General features: G+C 35.8%; 1 protein-coding gene across 1 annotated transcript; it reads right to left on the reverse strand.

Moving 5' to 3' along the window:
- Positions 1-4,996: 4,996 nt before the first annotated feature.
- Positions 4,997-19,107, reverse strand: LOC111087138. Its single transcript, XM_022392729.1, has 5 exons — positions 18,834-19,107; positions 16,806-18,666; positions 7,855-8,080; positions 6,830-6,963; positions 4,997-5,225 (listed from the first exon to the last, which is right to left on the reverse strand). The coding sequence occupies exons 2-5, from the start codon at positions 18,612-18,614 to the stop codon at positions 5,121-5,123; spliced, it is 2,274 nt and encodes a 757-aa protein (XP_022248437.1). The 5' UTR covers positions 18,615-18,666; positions 18,834-19,107; the 3' UTR covers positions 4,997-5,120.
- Between the last annotated feature and the right edge of the window lie 1,467 nt (positions 19,108-20,574).

The following is a 20,574-nucleotide window of genomic DNA, read 5'->3' on the forward strand; positions in this document are numbered from 1 at the left end:
AACAAATTTCTTTCAGGTGACTTTAGCCTTAAAAACTGAAAATTACTCTAAAAGAAAGACAAGTAATGGCCAATGATAATGTAACATTGGTCCATGGACAGGTTCATAGTTGATGTAACGTTGGTCCATGTACAGGTTCATAGTAGTTGATGTAACATTGGTCCATGGACAGGTTCATAGTAGTTGATGTAATATTGGTCCATGGACAGGTTCATAGTAGTTGATGTAACATTGGTCCATGGACAGGTTCATAGTAGTTGGATGTGAAGAACAGGAAAGGGCTTATGAAAGCGTAGCTCGCTGTTGAGGAGGGGGGATAACCATGGAGGTGCTAACCTGTTAATTAAAGAGGCAGCAAGTTAGCTTAGAAGTTCCCTTACCGCTGATTCTGCGCACACACACATCAGTCACTGAAGCAACAAACTATAGATCACAGAGCAAAAATCGTAATTCTGTAATTAATTAACCGACTGATTTCATTCGTCTCAACTTGTTATATATGTTTACATGATTTTTATGGTGACAGAAACAATATGAAAGCATGACTCTGCTCCTCTTGCTTTGGCCACTTACGTTTCTTTTTTGTCTCTCATAAAAATAGTTCTTTTTTTTTGTATTTTCAAATCGTTGAAAACTTTTAGAAAATGAAATAAATTTTTATCTCATATCATTTTAACTAGTTCTACACACATGGTTAGCGTAAAATAAAAGTAGTTACCTTTTCACTTTAGGGCCCAGCATGGTCAGGTGGTTAGGGCGCTCGACTCACAGTCTGCGGGTCGCGGGTTCGAATCCCCGTCACACCAAACATTCTCACCCTTTCAGCCGTGGGGGCGTTATAATGTGACGGCCAATCCCACTATTCGTTGGTAAAAAGAGTAGCCCAAGAGTTGGCGGTGGGTGGTGATGACTAGCTGTCTTCCCTCTAGTCTTACACTGCTAAATTAGGGACAGCTAGCGCAGATAGCCCTCGTGTAGCTTTGCGCGAAATTCGTAACAAACCATTTCACCTTAGATTTTCATATTGAGGTAAAGGTGGTTGAATTTCTTCAATTTTAGTCAGCTGTTTCGGAAAAAGAAAATGTACCTTTGAAATAAGCAATTAAATCACATTATGATTTTACAGTTAGCAAAATGACGCTTTGAACTAAGGGTTATCTAAAACCTCTTCTTGTTTTAACAACAATCTTGGTTTGCTCTGTTTGAACAAGGTGCTTCTTCGTGTTGTAAATTATTATACTGTGTGGCCAAACATTGATCTTCTTTACTTTATACTACAGAAAGAGTTATCTGAACACAGGCATCCTCACGTGACTCTCATTCAAGAACACTCTCGAACGTGTGTTCAAATCACGCTACTGTCTCAATTTCCACTTTTCAGAAAATTGAGAACAATTCTTTGCCAGTGTATCTCCATCCAATAAAAGACTGTTGCAAGTTTGCACTCGACAGTTAAAGAACTATGAGACGTAATTCATGTCACTAGCTTATTAGTGTTAATTTCTGGCAATCCGTTCACTATACTAAGGGGACAATTGTTTAGTCTCAGGTGTTAATATAAGGCGGTTTGCAGTAGTGTTTCGAGATGTTGTTAACCTTGTGATTGTTTGTGGAATTTCGTGTAAAACTATTCGAGAGCTATCAACGATAGCTGTCCATAGCCAAAAATGCCCGTCATAATTTCTGATTTCTTTCGTAGGCTATTAGTTGTATTGCTGAATCCAAGTTACTGTAGGGACTAGAATGGACGTGACTTGGGGTAAGACTGCTGTATTGCTGAATTCCAAGTTACTGTAGGGACTGGAATGGACGTGACCTAGTGGTAAGACTGCTGTATTGCTGAATTCCAAGTTACTGTAGGGACTGGAATTGGACGTGACCTAGTGGTAAGACTGCTGTATTGCTGAACCCAAGTTACTGTAGGGACTGGAATGGACGTGACCTAGTGGTAAGACTGCTGGACTGTGAATCCTATGGTCCATGGTTCATGTTCCGTTGTAAAAAAAAACGCACTTCGTTCTTTGCAGCCGTGAATACTATAAAAGTAACTGTTAAATCCCATTATTCGGTGAGACAAGAGTTGGCAGTGAGTGGTGTTGACTGTCTGCTTTCTCAGATCATAATTAGGGACAGCTAATGCAGATAAGACTTATGTAGCTCTACTAAAAATTCTGAAACAAACTATAAGAACTGACGCCATACCATACTCATGCCGTTACACCACTAAGTCTACAAATCGCGAAAATGTAACAGTTGATACGTTTTTTGCCAGAGGCCAGCGCCACTGCTGATCAAGGAGTCAACACTGGGCGCTCGGCCGTTGATGCCTCACGCTGCTACAATCCTCTTTCCCTTTTACGTTGCCTATAAGCCTGTACTCGTTAAGTCTACTAGCTGTGCTTGTCCACTGAAACGTTCACTATTACCGCTAAACTGTATCTAATAGCCGGGTATTTTGGTTCGCCCACTTTTCATGCCAGTATAATGGCGTAATAACAGGGTGAAGTAAGGCTAAATTATGGTCACAATGAAAGAAGTTACACATTCAAATGAACGACTGTGTTTTTTCAACATGATATAGCTAGCAAGTATTTATGTATACCTCCAAGAAAGAAAAATAGAAGAAAAAGAGCGAAACATTTTCACAAAATAAACAAGTTACCTCCTATGTTAACTTTACAGCGATGCTTTAGTATAGAACATTAAGGTGTGGTGTGCGTGTAATAGAAGAAAAAGAGCGAAACATTTTCACAAAATAAACAAGTTACCTCCTATGTTAACTTTACAGCGATGCTTTAGTATAGAACATTAAGGTGTGGTGTGCGTGTATATCGTGTTAACAAAAAACAAACACACACACACACACACAAACAACCTTAGATAACACTGGTACTCACATGGTATACCCAGCAGTAGTAGATCATGTCAACAACTTATGCATTCACACACACACACACAAACAACCTTAGATCACACTGGAACTCTCATGGTATACCCAGCAGTAGTAGATCATGTCAACAACGCATGCATTCACACATACACACACAAACAACCTTAGATAACACTGGTACTCACATGGTATACCCAGCAGTAGTAGATCATGTCAACAACTCATGCATTCACACACACACACACAAACAACCTTAGATCACACTGGTAGTCACATGGTATACCCAGCAGTAGTAGATCATGTCAACAACTCATGCATTCACACACACATACAAACAACCTTAAATCACACTGATACTCACATGGTATACCCAGCAGTAGTAGATCATGTCAACAACTCATGCATTCACACACACACACACACAAACAACCTTAGATCACACTGGTGATCTGTGAAGGGTAGGGTCCGGAAACGGGACTCAGAGCCACACCCAGCTCAGACAGAGACCAACGGCCACCTGATGTGAAAGGTGGAACACTGTAGGACAGAAACCACCTGCGACTCCAAGGACACAGTAATCGTATCACACTCGAAATGTCTTAATATGGGGCCATAAGAAAGTCCCATATATACGGAGCCGAGCGACAGGTCCACGAGGATATAGTGTTGTGACCCAAAAAAGTCCTAAAGAGAAATGAACCACGTGTGTGGGGCCAGAGCCGCAGATAACACGCGGCCAACAGTGGAAGAGAAGAGGGAGAGGATGCCCCCAGAAAAACACACAGAGAATTGAGGTGAGGTATTAAAGTGTCAGAGGAAGACCAAGGCGAGAAAATGTGGCATAGGGAGGATGAACACGAAAATTGGGAACTGTCCCCCCAAAAAGGTAAAATTGAACCAACAACTGTTGGTGCAGAATTTGGGAGCTCACCCTAAAAGACGCAAGGATGGACCAGCCCAAAGCCCGTGGGGAACTAGGCATACCAATGCCATCACCCAACAGGGTAGCAAAGTACAGTGTAAATCTAAAAATAAGGGGACAGGGGAAAAACGAGGTCTAGAGGTATAAACAAGCAATAAGGAAGGATGTGGTTCAAAATAACTGTAGCAAGAGATAAAACATCACATAAGTGAGATATGATCTCCGCAAAATCGATGAGGGCTGAACAGAATCCCCAGAAAGTATGGGAAGGCATGGCAAACTCCGGGGGTGTGTGTGAAAGAAGATCAAAATTTCGTCAGCCTATGCCTGTTAAAGGCTCGACAAAACAGGAAGAAGTAGGGCACAAACAGGAAACAAGTGTGTTCCATATAATGCTCCATCTCCTCGTGAACAAAGGCCAAGTAGTCTCCCAACGGGTCGCCTGCTCCTGTGGCCAAAAGTGCAGTAACAGGCGAGTGATATGCACCCAAAGTGGTAACAGTGACTTCGGAATTCAGGCTAGATAGTAAACACGCGAAAGATGCACATCAAACACAAGTAAATCAAATGCTCTCAAATACAAGTGAAATGAAATTAAATGAAGTTGAACCACTTCTAGGGTAATCAGTGGTCTAAAGAAAGATGTCTGCACTCGAGCACTGCCAAATGAGAAGTGATGGTTCGGTAGTGGTGCACAGAGGGAGTCACATGCGTCACATGATTGTAGTACTCTCCTATTAGTGATGATTTGCATGAGAGACATGTTGGAACTTTGGATTCCAACAGAGGGATGTGGAAGACCTGTGGCATGCATTTTGAAAAATAGTTTGCATATAGAAGGCTGCACAAAACGGGAAAAGCTAATCTTGTGAGCTGAGGGAAGTATTGGATTATCCTTTTTTGACATTTAAACAGTAGTGCTGAGAAACACAATGAGATTTGTTTTACACAGAATGTTCAAGGAGAATAATGTGCAATGAAGATGTGTCACCCTCCTACTGGTCGAGGAATATACCCCAGTTCTGATTGGATCGTAGACTAGTGTAATTCATTGTATTATGTCTAGTGGTGAGAGTTGTTATCATAGCTTACATAATCCCACACATTTAAGAAAAGCATAAATTCAAAATGAAGTGTGGATTACTAGAGAGAAATAACATATGCCACGTCTACAGTCGTTTTATAGCAGTTTCATATTATAACTTTTTAATATATTACAAAAATCAAAGACACACTATCTCCAATATCTAATTCAATGTTATTTACATTTTAATATTTGCTCCACAGTGGCTCAGTAAGTCTGCAGACTCATGATGCTAAAAATTGGGTTTTGATGCCTGTGGTGGTCTGAGCACAAATAGCCCATTTTGTAATTTTGTGCATAACAGCAACCGAGCCATCTGAATATTTACCCTGTAAAAAGAAAATATATATGCCATTTACTGATTTTGCAAATCATGTATCAGTTATAAATGTTTGAGGTAATTGCACTATTTGAGAATAACATCTTTTGCATCAATACTCTTCTTCATATGAACTCCTTAATATCATTAGTTTGTAAATTTATCAGGATAAACACTTGCAATAACAGGAGTACCACATGTATTGATACTGATATTTTGTAATAAAAACAACTATAATGCCTCATGGAAGAAGTTATCTAACTGACCTGTATTCATTATTTATACCAAATCTTTCATATACCACACCTCCATGAAGTCTTTTTAAGTTGTTCAAAGTTGAAATCAACCATCAACTGTTGGTGAAATGATTATTTTACTAGATAAAAATACACCACCTATTACTCACAAACTGTATTATACTTCCACAATGCTGCTATCTAAAACAACTAATTATCAAGACTATTTTCTATCTTCTACAGTCTTGGGAAGAAAAGGTACATCCACTTTTGAGTAACATACTGTCACTCATTGGTCCTGTTGGCTTAAAAATTGATAAAATGGATGTGTTGGGTATTGAAGGAAAAAGTGAGTAGCAGTGACCATGCTGTACAAAACTACATCACATATTGTTCCTTCTGAAAGATGAAGCTATTAAAAATGACATTTTTTTTATTGTGCATACCACATAGTAACAACTACTTGAAACCATTGCCTACTAAAAATTGGTATGCTTTTGCCATTACTGTAAATTTAAAGAAATACAAACATCATATACTAAAATACTGGTTAGTTTGTTATTTTATTTATTTATTTATTTACTGTTGCTCTCATTAATAATATTGGTCATACCAATTAGTATATGAAATGAAATTATTTTTTATTTTCATTTGTCATGTATTATTATACTATTATTTTAAAGGTTGTTTTGTATTGTTAGCTTAAAATTTGTATCTAGGGCTAACCTAAATCTCCTAAGCTGACCAATCCTTATGAGATATTATTTGGATTATGGCTAAAAATATCAACAGTGATGGTCCCAAAGTGATGAAACAATGCATCCTAATCTTTACAGTTAGAAACATAAAAAAGTATACTGAATTACAATACTGATGACCAAGTTGATTTTTAGTTTCACTCTATGCACATAGCTTTCTCTGATCAGAAGCTATTATTATTATTGACCATAACTGCAAAAGAGTGAAAAAAGTGCAAATTGAATTCAAACATTGTAACATATCATATTTATTTGAACATCATACTTTAATAAAGGTATTTTCTGCTGTGCTAGTTTAACTGTTTTCCCATGTTTTCAGTGAATGAAATAAAAGAAAAATGCCTTTACTTAATTTCTGTAGTGCAGTAAATGACCTTATTTCACTAATTTTGTTATTTTTCTTCAATTGGGCACAAAACATTTCACTTTACACTTTCTTTTTCAGGAGCATTCCACTAAATCCAATTAAAATTTGTACTGGCAATTGCAGTTTTTGTTTTAGTGGCTCACTCTTGAAAAAGCTGTAAAGTGAAACATTGAGTGTTCAATTAAATAAAAATAACAAATTTGGGGTTATAAGGTCATTTATTATTAGTATGAAAAAACAAAAACAACCTTACCTGCAATGATTCTGGTATGGGAATATCACATGTCATGGGGACATTAACCTGTGTAAGAGTAACATCTGGATAATGATTCACTGGGAATCTCTTTCGAATTAGACGCAGTGCAGTATTTATGTTATTTTCTGTGCCTGAAACAGAAAAATCAAAGCTTAAAATTATTCATACTACACAGTGAAATATCTAGAGGAGTTGTCTGTTGACTCTAGCTGCAAGCATCCATATCTAGAAAATATCATCTTTATCATGAGAACTTAAATGTTATAAATATTTTCTTGATGTAGAAAAAAATACCTATTTATGACTAATGATACAAAAAATGGAGAGAGAGAAAAAACCCTTCAAGTTCATGAGGACACCAAAGTTTGAAAATATATTAATAATTAAAAATCTTTCACTCTCACATTATGGGGTTTTGTCCAGGATTTTGGAGAACGTTGGAAATTCTTATAAAATTTATTTTTTGTTAAATTTGAAAATTTACTTGGCAATTATAATTCAACTAAAATTATTTTTAGACACCATTCACACTTGGGCCACCCTCAAAACTGACATTTTTGAATATGAATAATTGAATTTGAATATTACTTTTCCCTCTCTCTCTCTATATATATATATTCAACAAAAAGTGTTGAAAATTGAATAACGTGTCAAGATGAATCAATAGTATATTCTCTGTCTAAGGAGTGAGTTTATAACTTATTCAACTTACCTCACGTGCTCAAGGATTTTATAATAAAACTTTACATTACCGTGTTAAATCATAAAACTAACATTTCTGATATTAAACTACATATTAAGAATTAATACTAAACAGAAAATGTTTTACTTAACAAAATTATACAGATAAGAAAAAATTAGAGCAGCATTTCTAGTAACATAATTTCATCAGACTTACTAGAAAGAAGATAAGCTGTTATGCAAATTGAAAAAGCTAATATTTCACATTGGATATTCTATTCTAACCACAAGATAAAACTTATAAATTATTATTTTTGTTTAAGTTTCTGCAAGTATCTCACCTTCAACAGCACAGAACTTGAAATTTGGATCCAGTGGATGTCTCTTAAAAGAAATATTTGTATTTGAACGGCGTTTGATACGATTGAAATGCTTCTTTTTATGACCAATCAGACGACTACAGAGATCCTGAGAAACTTCAAATTCGTACACAATGATAGCAGATTCCACTTGTGGAGATTCTGTTGGCTTGAAATCACTATCCACTGTACCTCTATCAGTTGATCCCTAGAGTTATAAATTAAATATGTAGAGTGTAACATTACTCATTAAGAAATGGCACCTTAAAGTATCTGGGATTATAATTAAAACGTACAACATAACATTACCTATTACAAGCCATGTACTTTTAAGAACTTATCAGGGTAAAATATAAAATACGTACAATCTAGCATTACCTATTACAAGTCATATATGTTGACATTCTGAGATATATTAAAGATTTTGAAGTTGTACATAAGACATATAATGGAACACTGCCTGTTACAAGCCAAGTGTGTTAAAGATCACTGGGATTATGGGTAAAACATACACTGTAACATTACATACAGGAAGTAACCTATGTAAAATATGCCTCGGATTATAAATTGTTTGATTGTTGGATTTTGCTTAAAGCTACACAAAGACTATCTGTGCTAGCCACCCATAATTATGAAGTGATAGACAAAAGAAGATACAACTACTCAACACCATCCACTGCCAACTTTTGTCTACTCTTGTTACACTGAATAGTGGGATTTGGCCAACACTCTTTTATTGCACCCCTGTCCCAATGTATTGTGGAGCATGATTTTTTTTTGCTGGTAATGGTATGCAAAATATTAATCCTCAGCTCTACAGTCTGGTATGTTAACCACTGGATACTGCTCAGACCTAGAGGTTATAAACATATCTTGTAATGCATAACACTATCAATTACAAATCATATAGGTTAAAGATTTTTGTAATTATAGATACAAAAGTGTAAAGTGTAACATTACCCGATAAAAATCACTAAAATTGTTGTAACTATACATAAAACATGTACAGTATGAAACTACCTAATAGAAGCCAGTATGGCAAAGTTCCTGGACTTATAAATATAACAGGTACTTTGTAAAATATGGTGAAGTTCCTGGACTTACAAACAAAACACCTACAGTGTAAAAGTGTAAATAAAATCCAATATGGTGAGGTTCCTGGACTTACAAATAAAATATATATGGTGTGGTAACACCTATAACAAGTCTGATATTCTAAATATCTCTGAGGTTATAAATAAAATGTATACAGTGTAACACTACCTACTACAAATTAAACATGTAAAAGATCTCTGGGATAATATATAATATACATACACTGTAAAATTGTCAATTATAAGTCATGCATTTTAAAATTCCCGAGTTTATAACTATAAAGTGTATTGTATAACACTACTTATTTTAAAGCAAAAATGACCTGGAATTGATGGTTTCAGTGACAAGTATTGCAATGCCTAATTCTGATTTGGATGATCTGGCCTTTGATTGCTGTTGAGATTTTGAGGGAGGCACAGCTTGGAGACTGGGGAACAGTCATAACTGAGCTACAATGACAGTTCAACCTGGTAGAAAACCAAGCCTTCCACCATGCTGAGTTTAAAGCTCACAGGAAGGGTACAGATGATCTTCATCATTTTTATGAGAAAGCTTACCCAGCAATTGTCAGCAAGTCATGAGGACAACTTCATTGATGACCAATCAATTGATATCATGAGGCATCACATAGGAGTATAATAAATTTGTATCTTCATGGATAAAATGGATGTTAAAGGACAGAATCATACAACCTTCTAATAGTGCGTGGTCATCACCAGTGGTGATTTTCAGGAAGAATTATTGTAATATTAATTGTTTGAGTTGTGAGTATTGCCATTCAACCTGTGTAATGTTCCTGACACTTTTGATAGACTAATTGAGCTTATGTTTAGAGGACTGCAACAGCAGAAAGTGTGCAGTTATGAGCCTGTTCATGGTTTTGCTGCAGATAAGTACATCAGTATTAAGGTTGAAATCAGTGAAGTGAGTGCTAACACATACACATCCAAAATTTTTTAGTAAATAAGGCATCTTGACTGACCTTGCAAATATTTTAGGGGTTGAAGACTGACCCCAACCTATGATGAGACAAGAAGATTTAAGTTCACTTGAGTTCATGTCATATTACTGAAGTTTTCTGGCCAAATGTTTCAAGATTGCTACACTAAAGTGGAAGCATGTGTCAAACTGAATAATGAATGTGATTGCACATTTCTGTCCTTGAAATATTGCTTTAGTGAAAGTGCTGTTGTTGGTGTACCTATGGAGTTCTTGTTGGAAAAACTGGCCTTGAGATGGTACAACTCCAGCAATGAATTGTTGGTTCTCCTGTCCGAATAACAGCAGGTGGATAAAATGCAACCTAACGTTACAGATGAACCACTTGTGGCCTGGCTTGACCAGGAATTAGAGTTCAAGGATGATGAGTCCAAGAAAGATGTGATTGCTATGGAACATCTCAGCACATATGATGAGGAGGAAGAAGATAATAGTACTTACCTGATTGTGTTTGAGGAGTCAGATGAGAAAGTACCTGAAGAGGTGCTGAAAAGTTCCATTGATTAGTTGTGATGCCAACAACAGCCTCCTGATTTTTATGGCTGGGACTAACTGTTAGATTACTGGTTAGGACAGTTGCTTGATTGAGAAACCAACAACCAAAAAGCATTACAACCCTTACTTTCCAAACAATTGAGTTATTTAGTCCATGAAAGGCATTGTTATGACAACCACTTGATAATCCCCAGCTATGACAGTTGTTGATCGAGAAACTGATAACTGAAAAGCCGTGCAACTGAGTGATTTTCCATTGTGAAACAGTAGTCCAATGTTTTATCAAAATGGCATTCCTTTATCAAAGTATTAGCAGTTCTACTGAACAGCTGAAGGGTTCTCAAGAGAAAAAAGACTATTGTGTATGACTCCTCTATGTACACTGAGAGAGTTATGTTCTCCACAGTTGCAGTAAGTGAATTGAGTGATCAAATTTTTGTAGAATACGGCTCATTTATCTGTTTAGTTGTGATGCCAAATTGTATGAGGCAATACAGTGTTCAGACAGACCATGGTTTGTGACCACTAAATTTAGTGTGCATCATTGTATTTAGCTGTAGTTGAATTGAAGGTGTTTCAATGTACAAGATAGCAACAGAATGAATATTAACTCTGGTCATGATAATTTCATCAGAATAGTCTAAATTAGTTTAATGCTTTCAGGAATTACTTATTTCCAAAGGCCTGTAAATCACTGTTGAGTTTCACCACTTACAGGTGGCTCACATTACCAGATCACAAAAACTACAGGTAATTAACAAAAGTAACCCAAGTAGGTTACTGTGGTAATGGCAAACATTCACCTGAGGCAATCTGTCATAAACTTTTAGTGTATGTAGCAATATGCGGAAGTTGGAAACATACGTGTATAATAGTATACATTTGAGATTATATGTGCGTAAAATTATATGGCAAAATTAGGGTAATAAATAACCTCATACCACACTTGCGGGAAAAGAAAAGGTAACATTCATAAAAAGTGTCACTAAACATACCAAATGTAAACTTGGTGTACCCAGTATTTCATTTGATTATGTAAAATGTTTTCTATCATGCAAATTGAAATATTTCCAAAGCATGGTTTTCTGAATATATTATTAACATATTTCAATATAAAGCCAGTTATAAAATGTAAACTGTGCATGAAACACTGAAGGCAAGAGGTAACACCCCCATGCAAGGCAAAACTATTATCCTCTGTGCTAAACTTTAGCTAAAGAAAGTCACAAAGGAAAATTAAATTAAAATGATAAGGAATTTCCATGATCAGAAGAATTAGTTCAATCCAATCAAAATTGGACACTATTATGGGTATCTGTTTTGCAGTCTCACTCCATTTCTGGACCTGGATTCTATATCTATAACAACCAATTGGTAGTGAAGGAATGTGCCAAGGCTACAGGACAGTTGTGAATCATTGTTTTAGCCAGATTATCTTGGAAAGCACAGTTGATGTTTGGGTAAAGCTCAATACTCAAGGATATGTGATTTGCCTCATTTGCAGATAGTAGGGATCATGTTCTACAGGCAGATTATGTGTGATCACACGTAAGCCTGTAAACACACAATTCACACACAGATTTTTTTTTGTATTATGACACTTTGATCCTGAAGGACTTTTCGTAACTTGGACTTTACAACTTTAATCCTCACACTTGATTTAATTTCTGACCAGCCAGAACTATTTTGAGCCTACATTTCCAATCCTTACTTTCCTATTTAAGATCAGTTTATTAATTATTCTGGTTCTCTTCATTTTTCAATCTACCAGTTGGAGTTATCTGTATTCTTTTTGTATTCTGACTACTTCAAGGAACTGATGGTAAGACATATCTTTAAAAACGTTTTGATGTTTTAAACTTTTGGCATTGCTGATCACAGAATCAAAAAACTGCCTGCCATCTCACAATTAGTGGTGCCATCCATTGAACCAGGAATTGTGCCAGCTATCCAGCCACCTGGTAATGAAGAGTGGATCAAGTCATTCTGGTTCAAGTTGAAGATGAGATAATTGAGCACTGGGAGGAGTACATGTCCCCCTTTAGAGGGTGTTTTGTGCAATGAAACAACTGTCATGGGATATGTTTCCACCTCCAGCAGGTCCATCAAGTTGTTCATCCTGGCAAGACATTCTTGGAACTTTGCATTGAAGAGATCCTCTAAGCAGGAAGGTTTCTATGCATTCATCTAACACCCCAGGGATGAGGACCTAAGTGGCAGCTGTCACTGTGGCAACACCAGCAGTGGTATCATCAGCTATAATGGCAATTTACATTATGAGCACCCAGGTATCAATATCTGCATCATCACTGGCAGTCCCTCCTATGACCTCAGAGATATGGATGGAAAAGGTAGTGTTCCCCACAACAAATTTCCTATCCAAGGTGAAAAAGAAGGTCTCCCTCCTGCGAAAGCAGTGATAAAATACCACTACCACAAGCAGACAGACAGAGGACTGGCATTATATAACCACAAGCAAGACCATCTTCTATGGTGCAGAAAACACCAATGTAGCTGGTGGATGAAGTGTGTTGTCTCCAAGAGCATTTGGTGCAAACTCAGTAGACTTTTGTCAGACCTGGAGAGATTATCTGTTAGACCACCACAGTGCTCCAGAAATCCATACCTGTATTGAAGGATTTACTGTTAAGGCTATTTTACATGAATAGTTCTAGCCTTCCTTCTAAAGTATATATATATAAGTATATATGTACTTGTATAGTATATTTCAGCATTCAGTTCACTTTTGTACAATGTATGTACGTTTGTGATCAAGGTTTGTTTGTACAATATATTTTTATCATTCTTAATATTACGGGTTTTGTTTTGTTTATATATAAATATTTTTTTATGACATTTAGGATTAAAGATTTTATGTGTATAGTGTACATAATTTTGTTTGTTTGTCAGATTTTACACAAAGCCACATGAGGGCTATCTGCAGTAGTTGTCCCTAACTTTAAAATGACAGACATCATCTACTTCAAACTCTTTGATTACTCTTTACCATTGAATAGTTGGATTGATCATCATATTAGAATGCCTCCACAGCTCCAAAGGCATGTTGTCAGGAGGTTATTTTAGTAGTATATATAGTAATGTAAGTATATGAGTGTGTTGGGCTAAGGATTCTTCTACAGTAGATGTATGTAACTTGTTGGCGATAAATTCAACAATAAACGAACAGCACACACTCCATTTGTTTTTAAAATAATATATATATATAATTCTTTATACTATGGAGATCACAGTTGTATCTTAAACACCATACAGTTCTCTTCTTCTTCTTAAAAGTCCACTTAGGCCTATTCAGTTGCTTTATAATTTAGTTGACATGCCAAACTATATTTTTATTATATATATATTAGTTGTATCTTAAACACTATACAGTTCTCTTCTTCTTGTCAAAAGTCCACTTAGGTCAATTCAATTGCTTTAGAATTCAGTTGACATGCCAAACTATTTTGCTCTATTTTATCCATATATAATTCACTTATGCTGTCATATGAGTTATCACACTTGTATCCTATACTTTAAATAATTGTTTGCTTCTTGTCAAAGTCCACACAGGTGGGTTCAATTAGTCTAGAACCCATTCTGATGAGACAAATTATTCTCCTTTATCTCTTTCAAACTGTTAATCTCACTCTAACATATCACCCATTAGGCCGTTCACTCCTGTGATGGATAACTTTATGTTTTCTGTCTTTTCTCTCCCTGAACTTCACTTTTCCATGACTACACTTTTTACTCCCTCTCTGTTTCCACTCATCTGGTCACAGCTATTTATACATCTGTCACTTAGACCTTGTAGAAATCTCTATAGCATTGACATTAATGGATTGCACACAATGTTCGATAGCATCAATATCAATGAATTAGAAACACAAAACTAATTAATTAATAATACTACCTACACCAACAGTCTATTATATTGGACACATGTTCAGTGATGGGATTTGAACCCTCAACTGACTGAATGCAAGTTGAGTGCCCTAATCACCAGGCCATGACAAGCCTTATGTATATAATTATATTTTCTCATGTTATACCAGCATCATTTATATATTGTACGTATATATTTTTAGTATCTAGATTATGGTTAGAGTAAAATCTAGGTTTAAAGTTTTTGTGTTTCCTACATTAAAATGTATTTTGGATGTGCTACATTAAATATTCCTTCCTAAGTGGGGTTAAGGGTTTATGTTGTTATTTTTTTTTGGTAGAGCATGATTTAAAGTCCCAATGTTCAGTGTTTCCTCCACTTGTATGTCATGTTACCTGGGTTAAAAGTTTTTATTTATTATTTTGATCAGGTGTTATAGATTGCTGTTCTCTTTTAAGGAGCTGAGGATCATTCTAAAATGGCTATTATGTATCTTCTGTGTTAAAGGCTATTTTCAGGTATTTCTTTCTTTCTTGTCATTTTTGTATTTTAATGCAAAGCTATGCAATGGGTAGTCTGTGCTTTTTCCACCATAGGGAATCAAACCTCAGATTTTAGAGTTGTAATTCGATAAACTTACTGCTGACTCACCTGTTGGTGATAAATTTCAACAATAAACAAACAGCACACAGTACACTTGTTTGAAAATAATTTATTAAAGCAAATCAAACATATATATAACTGTCTGTTACACAGTTAATTTACAACAGTTGCATCCAGAGCTTTAAATAATCATCTCTTTTCATCACAGTCCACAGAGGCTGGTTCAGTTATTTTAGAATACAATTGACATGACGAATTATTCTTCTCTTCTCTGTTATTACAATACAATTGGTGATAATTTTGCTTACATTGCAGCTTTGTATCCATAGCTTTAAATATTTGTTTCCTTTTGTCAAAAGTCCACACAGGTTTGTTCAGTTACTTCAGAACACAGTTGACAAGACAAATTATTCTTCTCTGTTCTGTTGTTAAAATACAGCTTGGGTTATCATTCTTGGGTTCTCCGATTTCTGTTGGGTGAGCTTGGTAATCTCAACTTGTGCTCTTATTCTCTCTATTTCCAGTCTCTGCTCTCTCTCTCTCTCTCCTTTTCTTCTTTCACAATTTGTGCTATTATTCTATCTATTTCCAGTGTCTACTTTCTCCACTTGTATTTCATACTCACTTTCTTTTTACAATCTTTCTTTCTCTCTTCTCTGCTTATGCTCTTCTCTCTCTAAGTCTTGTTGTTGTTTAAAAAACTCTTGTAGATCACCATCTTTAAACCCAAGTCACTTGCCTCTCTCTATCAACTTACCAAAGTCAGTCAACATAGTTATATAGTGTGGTTGTGACCTCTATAATATTTTTGCCATCACTACAACTGTGTGTAAATGGGCTTATCTGCTGTTTGTTTACATCTACTTCTACCACTGTTCACCAAGTAGGTCCAGGCTGGCTTGCCACTGTCAGGTTTTTTTATATGGATGGGCCAGATTCTTTACAGTATATATCTTGTTGGTGATAAATTTGAACAATGAACAAACAGCACACAATCCAACTGCTTTAAAATAATATATTAAAACAAATCAAACCTATATACAAATGTTTTTTGCACTGTTGGTTACCACAGTTGTATTCAGAGCTTTAAATAATTGTCTGTTTTTTGTCAAATTCAATACATTCTGGTTCACTTACTTTAGAACACAATTTGACAACATGAATTATTCTTCCTGCTCTGTTACTACAATACAGTCTGTGTTAAGTTCACTTTAAAATCATCACCATATCCAGTTGTATCCAGGGCTTTAAATAATTGTCTCTTTTTTTTGTCAAAGTCCACACAGACTAGTTCAGTTATTTTGGAACACAATTGAAAAGACAAATTATTTCTTTTCTGCTCTGTTATTACAATACAGTCTAGGATAATTTCACTTTAAAAATCGGCACTATATGCTCTAAATGACAAAACTCACAATCACACTGTCTAGATCTGTCATTTTGAATGCATAATTATTGTCCAACAAAGGCCTAGAACATTCTACACACTATGAGATATTATGATGTAATAATACTCAATTAAAACTGAGAAAAACTCAGGAGGTTCTAGTAAAATGATGTAATAACATAACAAGCCAATTCATAACAATTGAACTACACAACATATGATTTGTTATATAAACTGTGGGTAACAAATGTCTAGAAAAGTGGTATCTTATGTATGAGTCACTTTCATGTATTAAACCTTCTCCATAACTAAACAGTAAGATGTTAGCCATGATGAAATACCATTACAATCTTTTTGAAGTTCAATATAGCTTACTTTTTACATGTTTTCAATATAAATGCAAGCAAGATTTTGAATTTTAATAAATAGCCTATTGTTGAAAATCTAATCTTAAAAAACAAGCTTTACCTCATTCTGGCCATCAGACAAGGGTACATGAAAAGGGCTCTCTGGATTCATTTCATTTAAAACATTGCTTGCATCCCACAAGGAGCTACTATTATCGAAGTTATATGATCCAAAGTTGTCAGGTTTTTCTATCTTAAGATTCTTGTATGAAAATATTTTATCAAAGTCAAATGTCTGTTTTGTGTTATCTGAAAAAGCTGTATGAATACTTTTTACTGGGGAAGAATGCAAATACTGTCCTATATTAATTTTCAAATCATTTTCCAGATTTGTACTTGACACTTTATGAATTTCTGCTTCAATGTGTTTTTCACCAACTGTTAATGGGGATAACTGTACCTGTTCTGTTTTCATTCCAGAATTACCTCTTAAATTTACAATTAGTGTTTCCCAAACTGCTGCAATATTATGTTTTGCATCAACTACTGTTGTAGTAGTCTGTGTTTTATAACTGTGAGCCAGACTTTCAGTTGGAGGTGATTGCAGTTCTGTTTCCAATTCAGAATTACCTCTTAAACTTACATTTTGCATTTTCTTAACTTCTGTCACATTATATTTTTCATTAGCTACTGTTGTAGTTGCCTGTTTTCTATAGTTGTTAGCCAGACCTTCAGTTGGAGATGACTGCAGTTCCAACTTCACAGTTTGCTCTACTTGAGCTTTTGCTTCATTATCTTTTTCATCAACCCTCATCCGACAATTGCCATATATTTCATCACTTCTGAATTGAGCACATAAGGTATGCATATTAGTATTGTCTCGACCTTGACTATCCTGTCTGATTAAGTGATCAACAACTGCTTCTTGTAAGAGTTCAGGTACATTTGAATGCAAATCTGTTTCTGACATAAAAGTACGCATTTTGTAATCAACAATACTTTGATTTTCTGAAACTAAAAATGTCCTTAATATTCTCAACCCTGGTTTATCATTAGCTATCTCTAGAGCTGCAATTTTGCTAAATATTGAAAAAGAATAATATCCAGTTATTTTCTCTGTGAGTGCTCGTACAGACTCTGTTTTATTTAAACTCATTCTCACTAGTTTCATTGTTTTAGTTTCTGCTGGATTAGTGGCTACAATTTCAGTTCTGACAACTGTTTCTTTACCAACTATAGGTCTAATATCAGCTTTAATGTTTTTGGTTAGGGTTTCATCATTACCTTTCTGAGAATTAATTTCAACTGGGTCAAAAATTTCTTTATTGACATTTTTCCCTTTTGAAAGACTCAAACTTTCTTGAAAACTCACCAAACTTTTATTGTCTAATGCTAGGTTCTTAAGATTGACTGAAATATTCTCCCTACTGTTTTCCTCATTATGTTTCTGTCCATTCTTTAGAGTTTTATTACTTAATTCACTCTCTCTACTATATTTAATAATCATCTCTGGTAGAGTAAATTCTTTCTTTCTTGTCACTTCTAGCACATCCATTTGCTGTGGATTTTCAGCTTCAGATGGTATCTCACTATTATTTTCTATATATACTTGAAAAAATTCTCCTTTTTCATGAGCATTGTGACATTTTCTTGCTATATGATTGTTTTCTTCAGTCTTCAAAAGTAATATTTTGGTAATTTCTTGTTCACTAAGAGAGATATGTCTGTCACTTTTCTCAGAACCTACTGGAATGCTGTATAATTGATTTGATGATGACTTTTGTTCTAGCTCTTGCTGATTCTGTAGACTTTCTTCATTAGCTGCTTTAAGCTTTTTCTTTTCTTTCATTCTCAACCAAGTAATAGTTGCAATAGTAATAGTTGCAGAGATGGCACAGAGGGCAATGGTTCTTGTGGATAACCCTGCCATTTGACTTGGTTTCTTTATTCAAAACTTCTGTTTTGTCTTAGTTCATCAAAGCCTAAAAATATAGTAACAAAAAATAATGTACACTATTACAATACTTTTAACAAATTTTATAAAAATCTATACTAACAACTACAACAAATATAGCTACAGTAGATCTTGACAGCTACATATATTTCAAATAAAACTAGAATATATGCCAAAAAATTCACAAACACTTACTATACACAGTTGCTTTTGATGGTGTAAATATTTTGGAAAGAAACACCACTATAACAAAATTCTTTTGGTTGGGAGAACTTAAGTGATATCCATATAATTTTTTGTTGATTTTGGCCTACTAGAATAAACTGAAATTAAGAGGAGCTACAGCACAGTTCTATATTGCAGTGAAGATTTCAGACATCCCAAACAGTTACATTAAATATAGGGTGACCAGTTTGTTTGTTTGTTTTTTAATTTCGCGCAAAGCTACACGAGGGCTATCTGCGCTAGCCGTCCCTAATTTAGCAGTGTAGGACTAGAGGGAAGGCAGCTAGTCATCACCACCCATCGCCAACTTTTGGGCTACTCTTTTACCAACGAATAGTGTTGTGAACAACAAAGGCCAAATTCCAGTAAGTGATGCTGCATCTGTTGATTTGCACATCATGGCACTTAAGTCAATTACAATACCCCCCTATGTCAGGGAAGATAATTTGGCGTAGAATAAAAGAAAGGAAGCCTGACGCTTGTGGAAGCAGTAGAAGACCCACCCAGGCCAGCATATGTCTAGATTGGAAGGTCACTTGTGGCAGGTCATCAAGTAGTACCCATAACAGTGACTATTTTCTCTAATTGTGAGCAGACACTTAAGGAAGGGGCATTGTTGGGTGTGTGCCAGGAGGTTGAGCTAGTCAATGTTAAGGCAAGAAATACAACCATAAAGAAAGGACATCCTTTCCCAGAACATTTAACTGACCTCTATAAGAAGAGCATAGCCTATTTGTCGTCATCACAGGCTCTTCAGGTTAGAGAACATCTTTTTGAAAGGAGATCATGACCTAGGCTGCCCAGAATAAACACAGGCAATCACCATCCAAGAAAGATCCCTCTGAGAAGAATAGCACCGGCAAAGTGACAAGAGATGGAGAAGGTCATGGATGGCCTAATTATAGAAGGGATAGACGAGAAATCAGATAGTTCCTGGTCAGCTCCCGTCGTGTTAGTCCAGAAGAAGGATGGGACCCAACATTGCTGTGTGGAAATCAGGGCTCTTAACAGTATAACTGAAAAGGATTCATACCCACTGCCAAGAATTGATGATACTCTTGATGCTCTAAGTGGAGGCAGGTGGTTTTCAACTCTAGACTTAAAAGTCGGGTTTCCATCAAGTGAAAATGGCTGAAGCAGATAAACTTAAGACTGCATTTAGTTATAGCCAGGGTCTCTGGCAATATTGTGTGATGCCATTCGGGCTTAGCAATGCTCCAGGAACATTTGAGAGGCTAATGGAAAGAGTACTGGAAGGCCTACAATGGAGGATACCCCTAGTGTTACCTGGATGATGTCATTGTATTTGCAACAATATTTGATGAAGAAATGTCCTGGCTAGAGGAAGTATTCAAGCGTTTGAAAGCAGCAAACCTCAAACTCCATCCCAAGAAATACCACTCATTCCAGTGTAAGTGAGCATGGTGTGCAAACTGATCCTGACAAGGTGAAATCAGTGCATGATTGGCCAACACCAGACAATGTGGGAGAGTTAAGAAGTTTCTCGGAACTCTGTACCTATTACCGGAAGTTTGTGAAGGACTTTGCAACTGTAACAGCTCCACTACATGATTTGACCAAAAAAGGCCAGAAGTTCGAATGGACAGTTTCTTGCCAGCATGCTTTCAAGACATTGAAAGACAAATTGGCCACAGCTCCAATTTTAAGCTTCCAAATTCCTCACTGCCATACATACTGGCTTGTGATGGTA

Source organism: Limulus polyphemus, unplaced genomic scaffold, assembly GCF_000517525.1.
Source record: "Limulus polyphemus unplaced genomic scaffold, Limulus_polyphemus-2.1.2 Scaffold1783, whole genome shotgun sequence".
Lineage (NCBI taxonomy): Eukaryota > Metazoa > Arthropoda > Merostomata > Xiphosura > Limulidae > Limulus > Limulus polyphemus.

What these genes read in the sequence shown, in the direction of transcription:
- LOC111087138 (XM_022392729.1), bottom strand. Translation starts at nt 18,614, where the DNA reads ATGGCAGGGTTATCCACAAGAACCATTGCCCTCTGTGCCATCTCTGCA. An exon ending in CAAGTTCTGTGCTGTTGAAG is followed by an intron (nt 6,964 to 7,854) that starts GTGAGATACTTG and finishes TTTCTGTTTCAG; the next exon opens with GCACAGAAAATAACATAAAT. An exon ending in CCATACCAGAATCATTGCAG is followed by an intron (nt 5,226 to 6,829) that starts GTAAGGTTGTTT and finishes TTCTTTTTACAG; the next exon opens with GGTAAATATTCAGATGGCTC.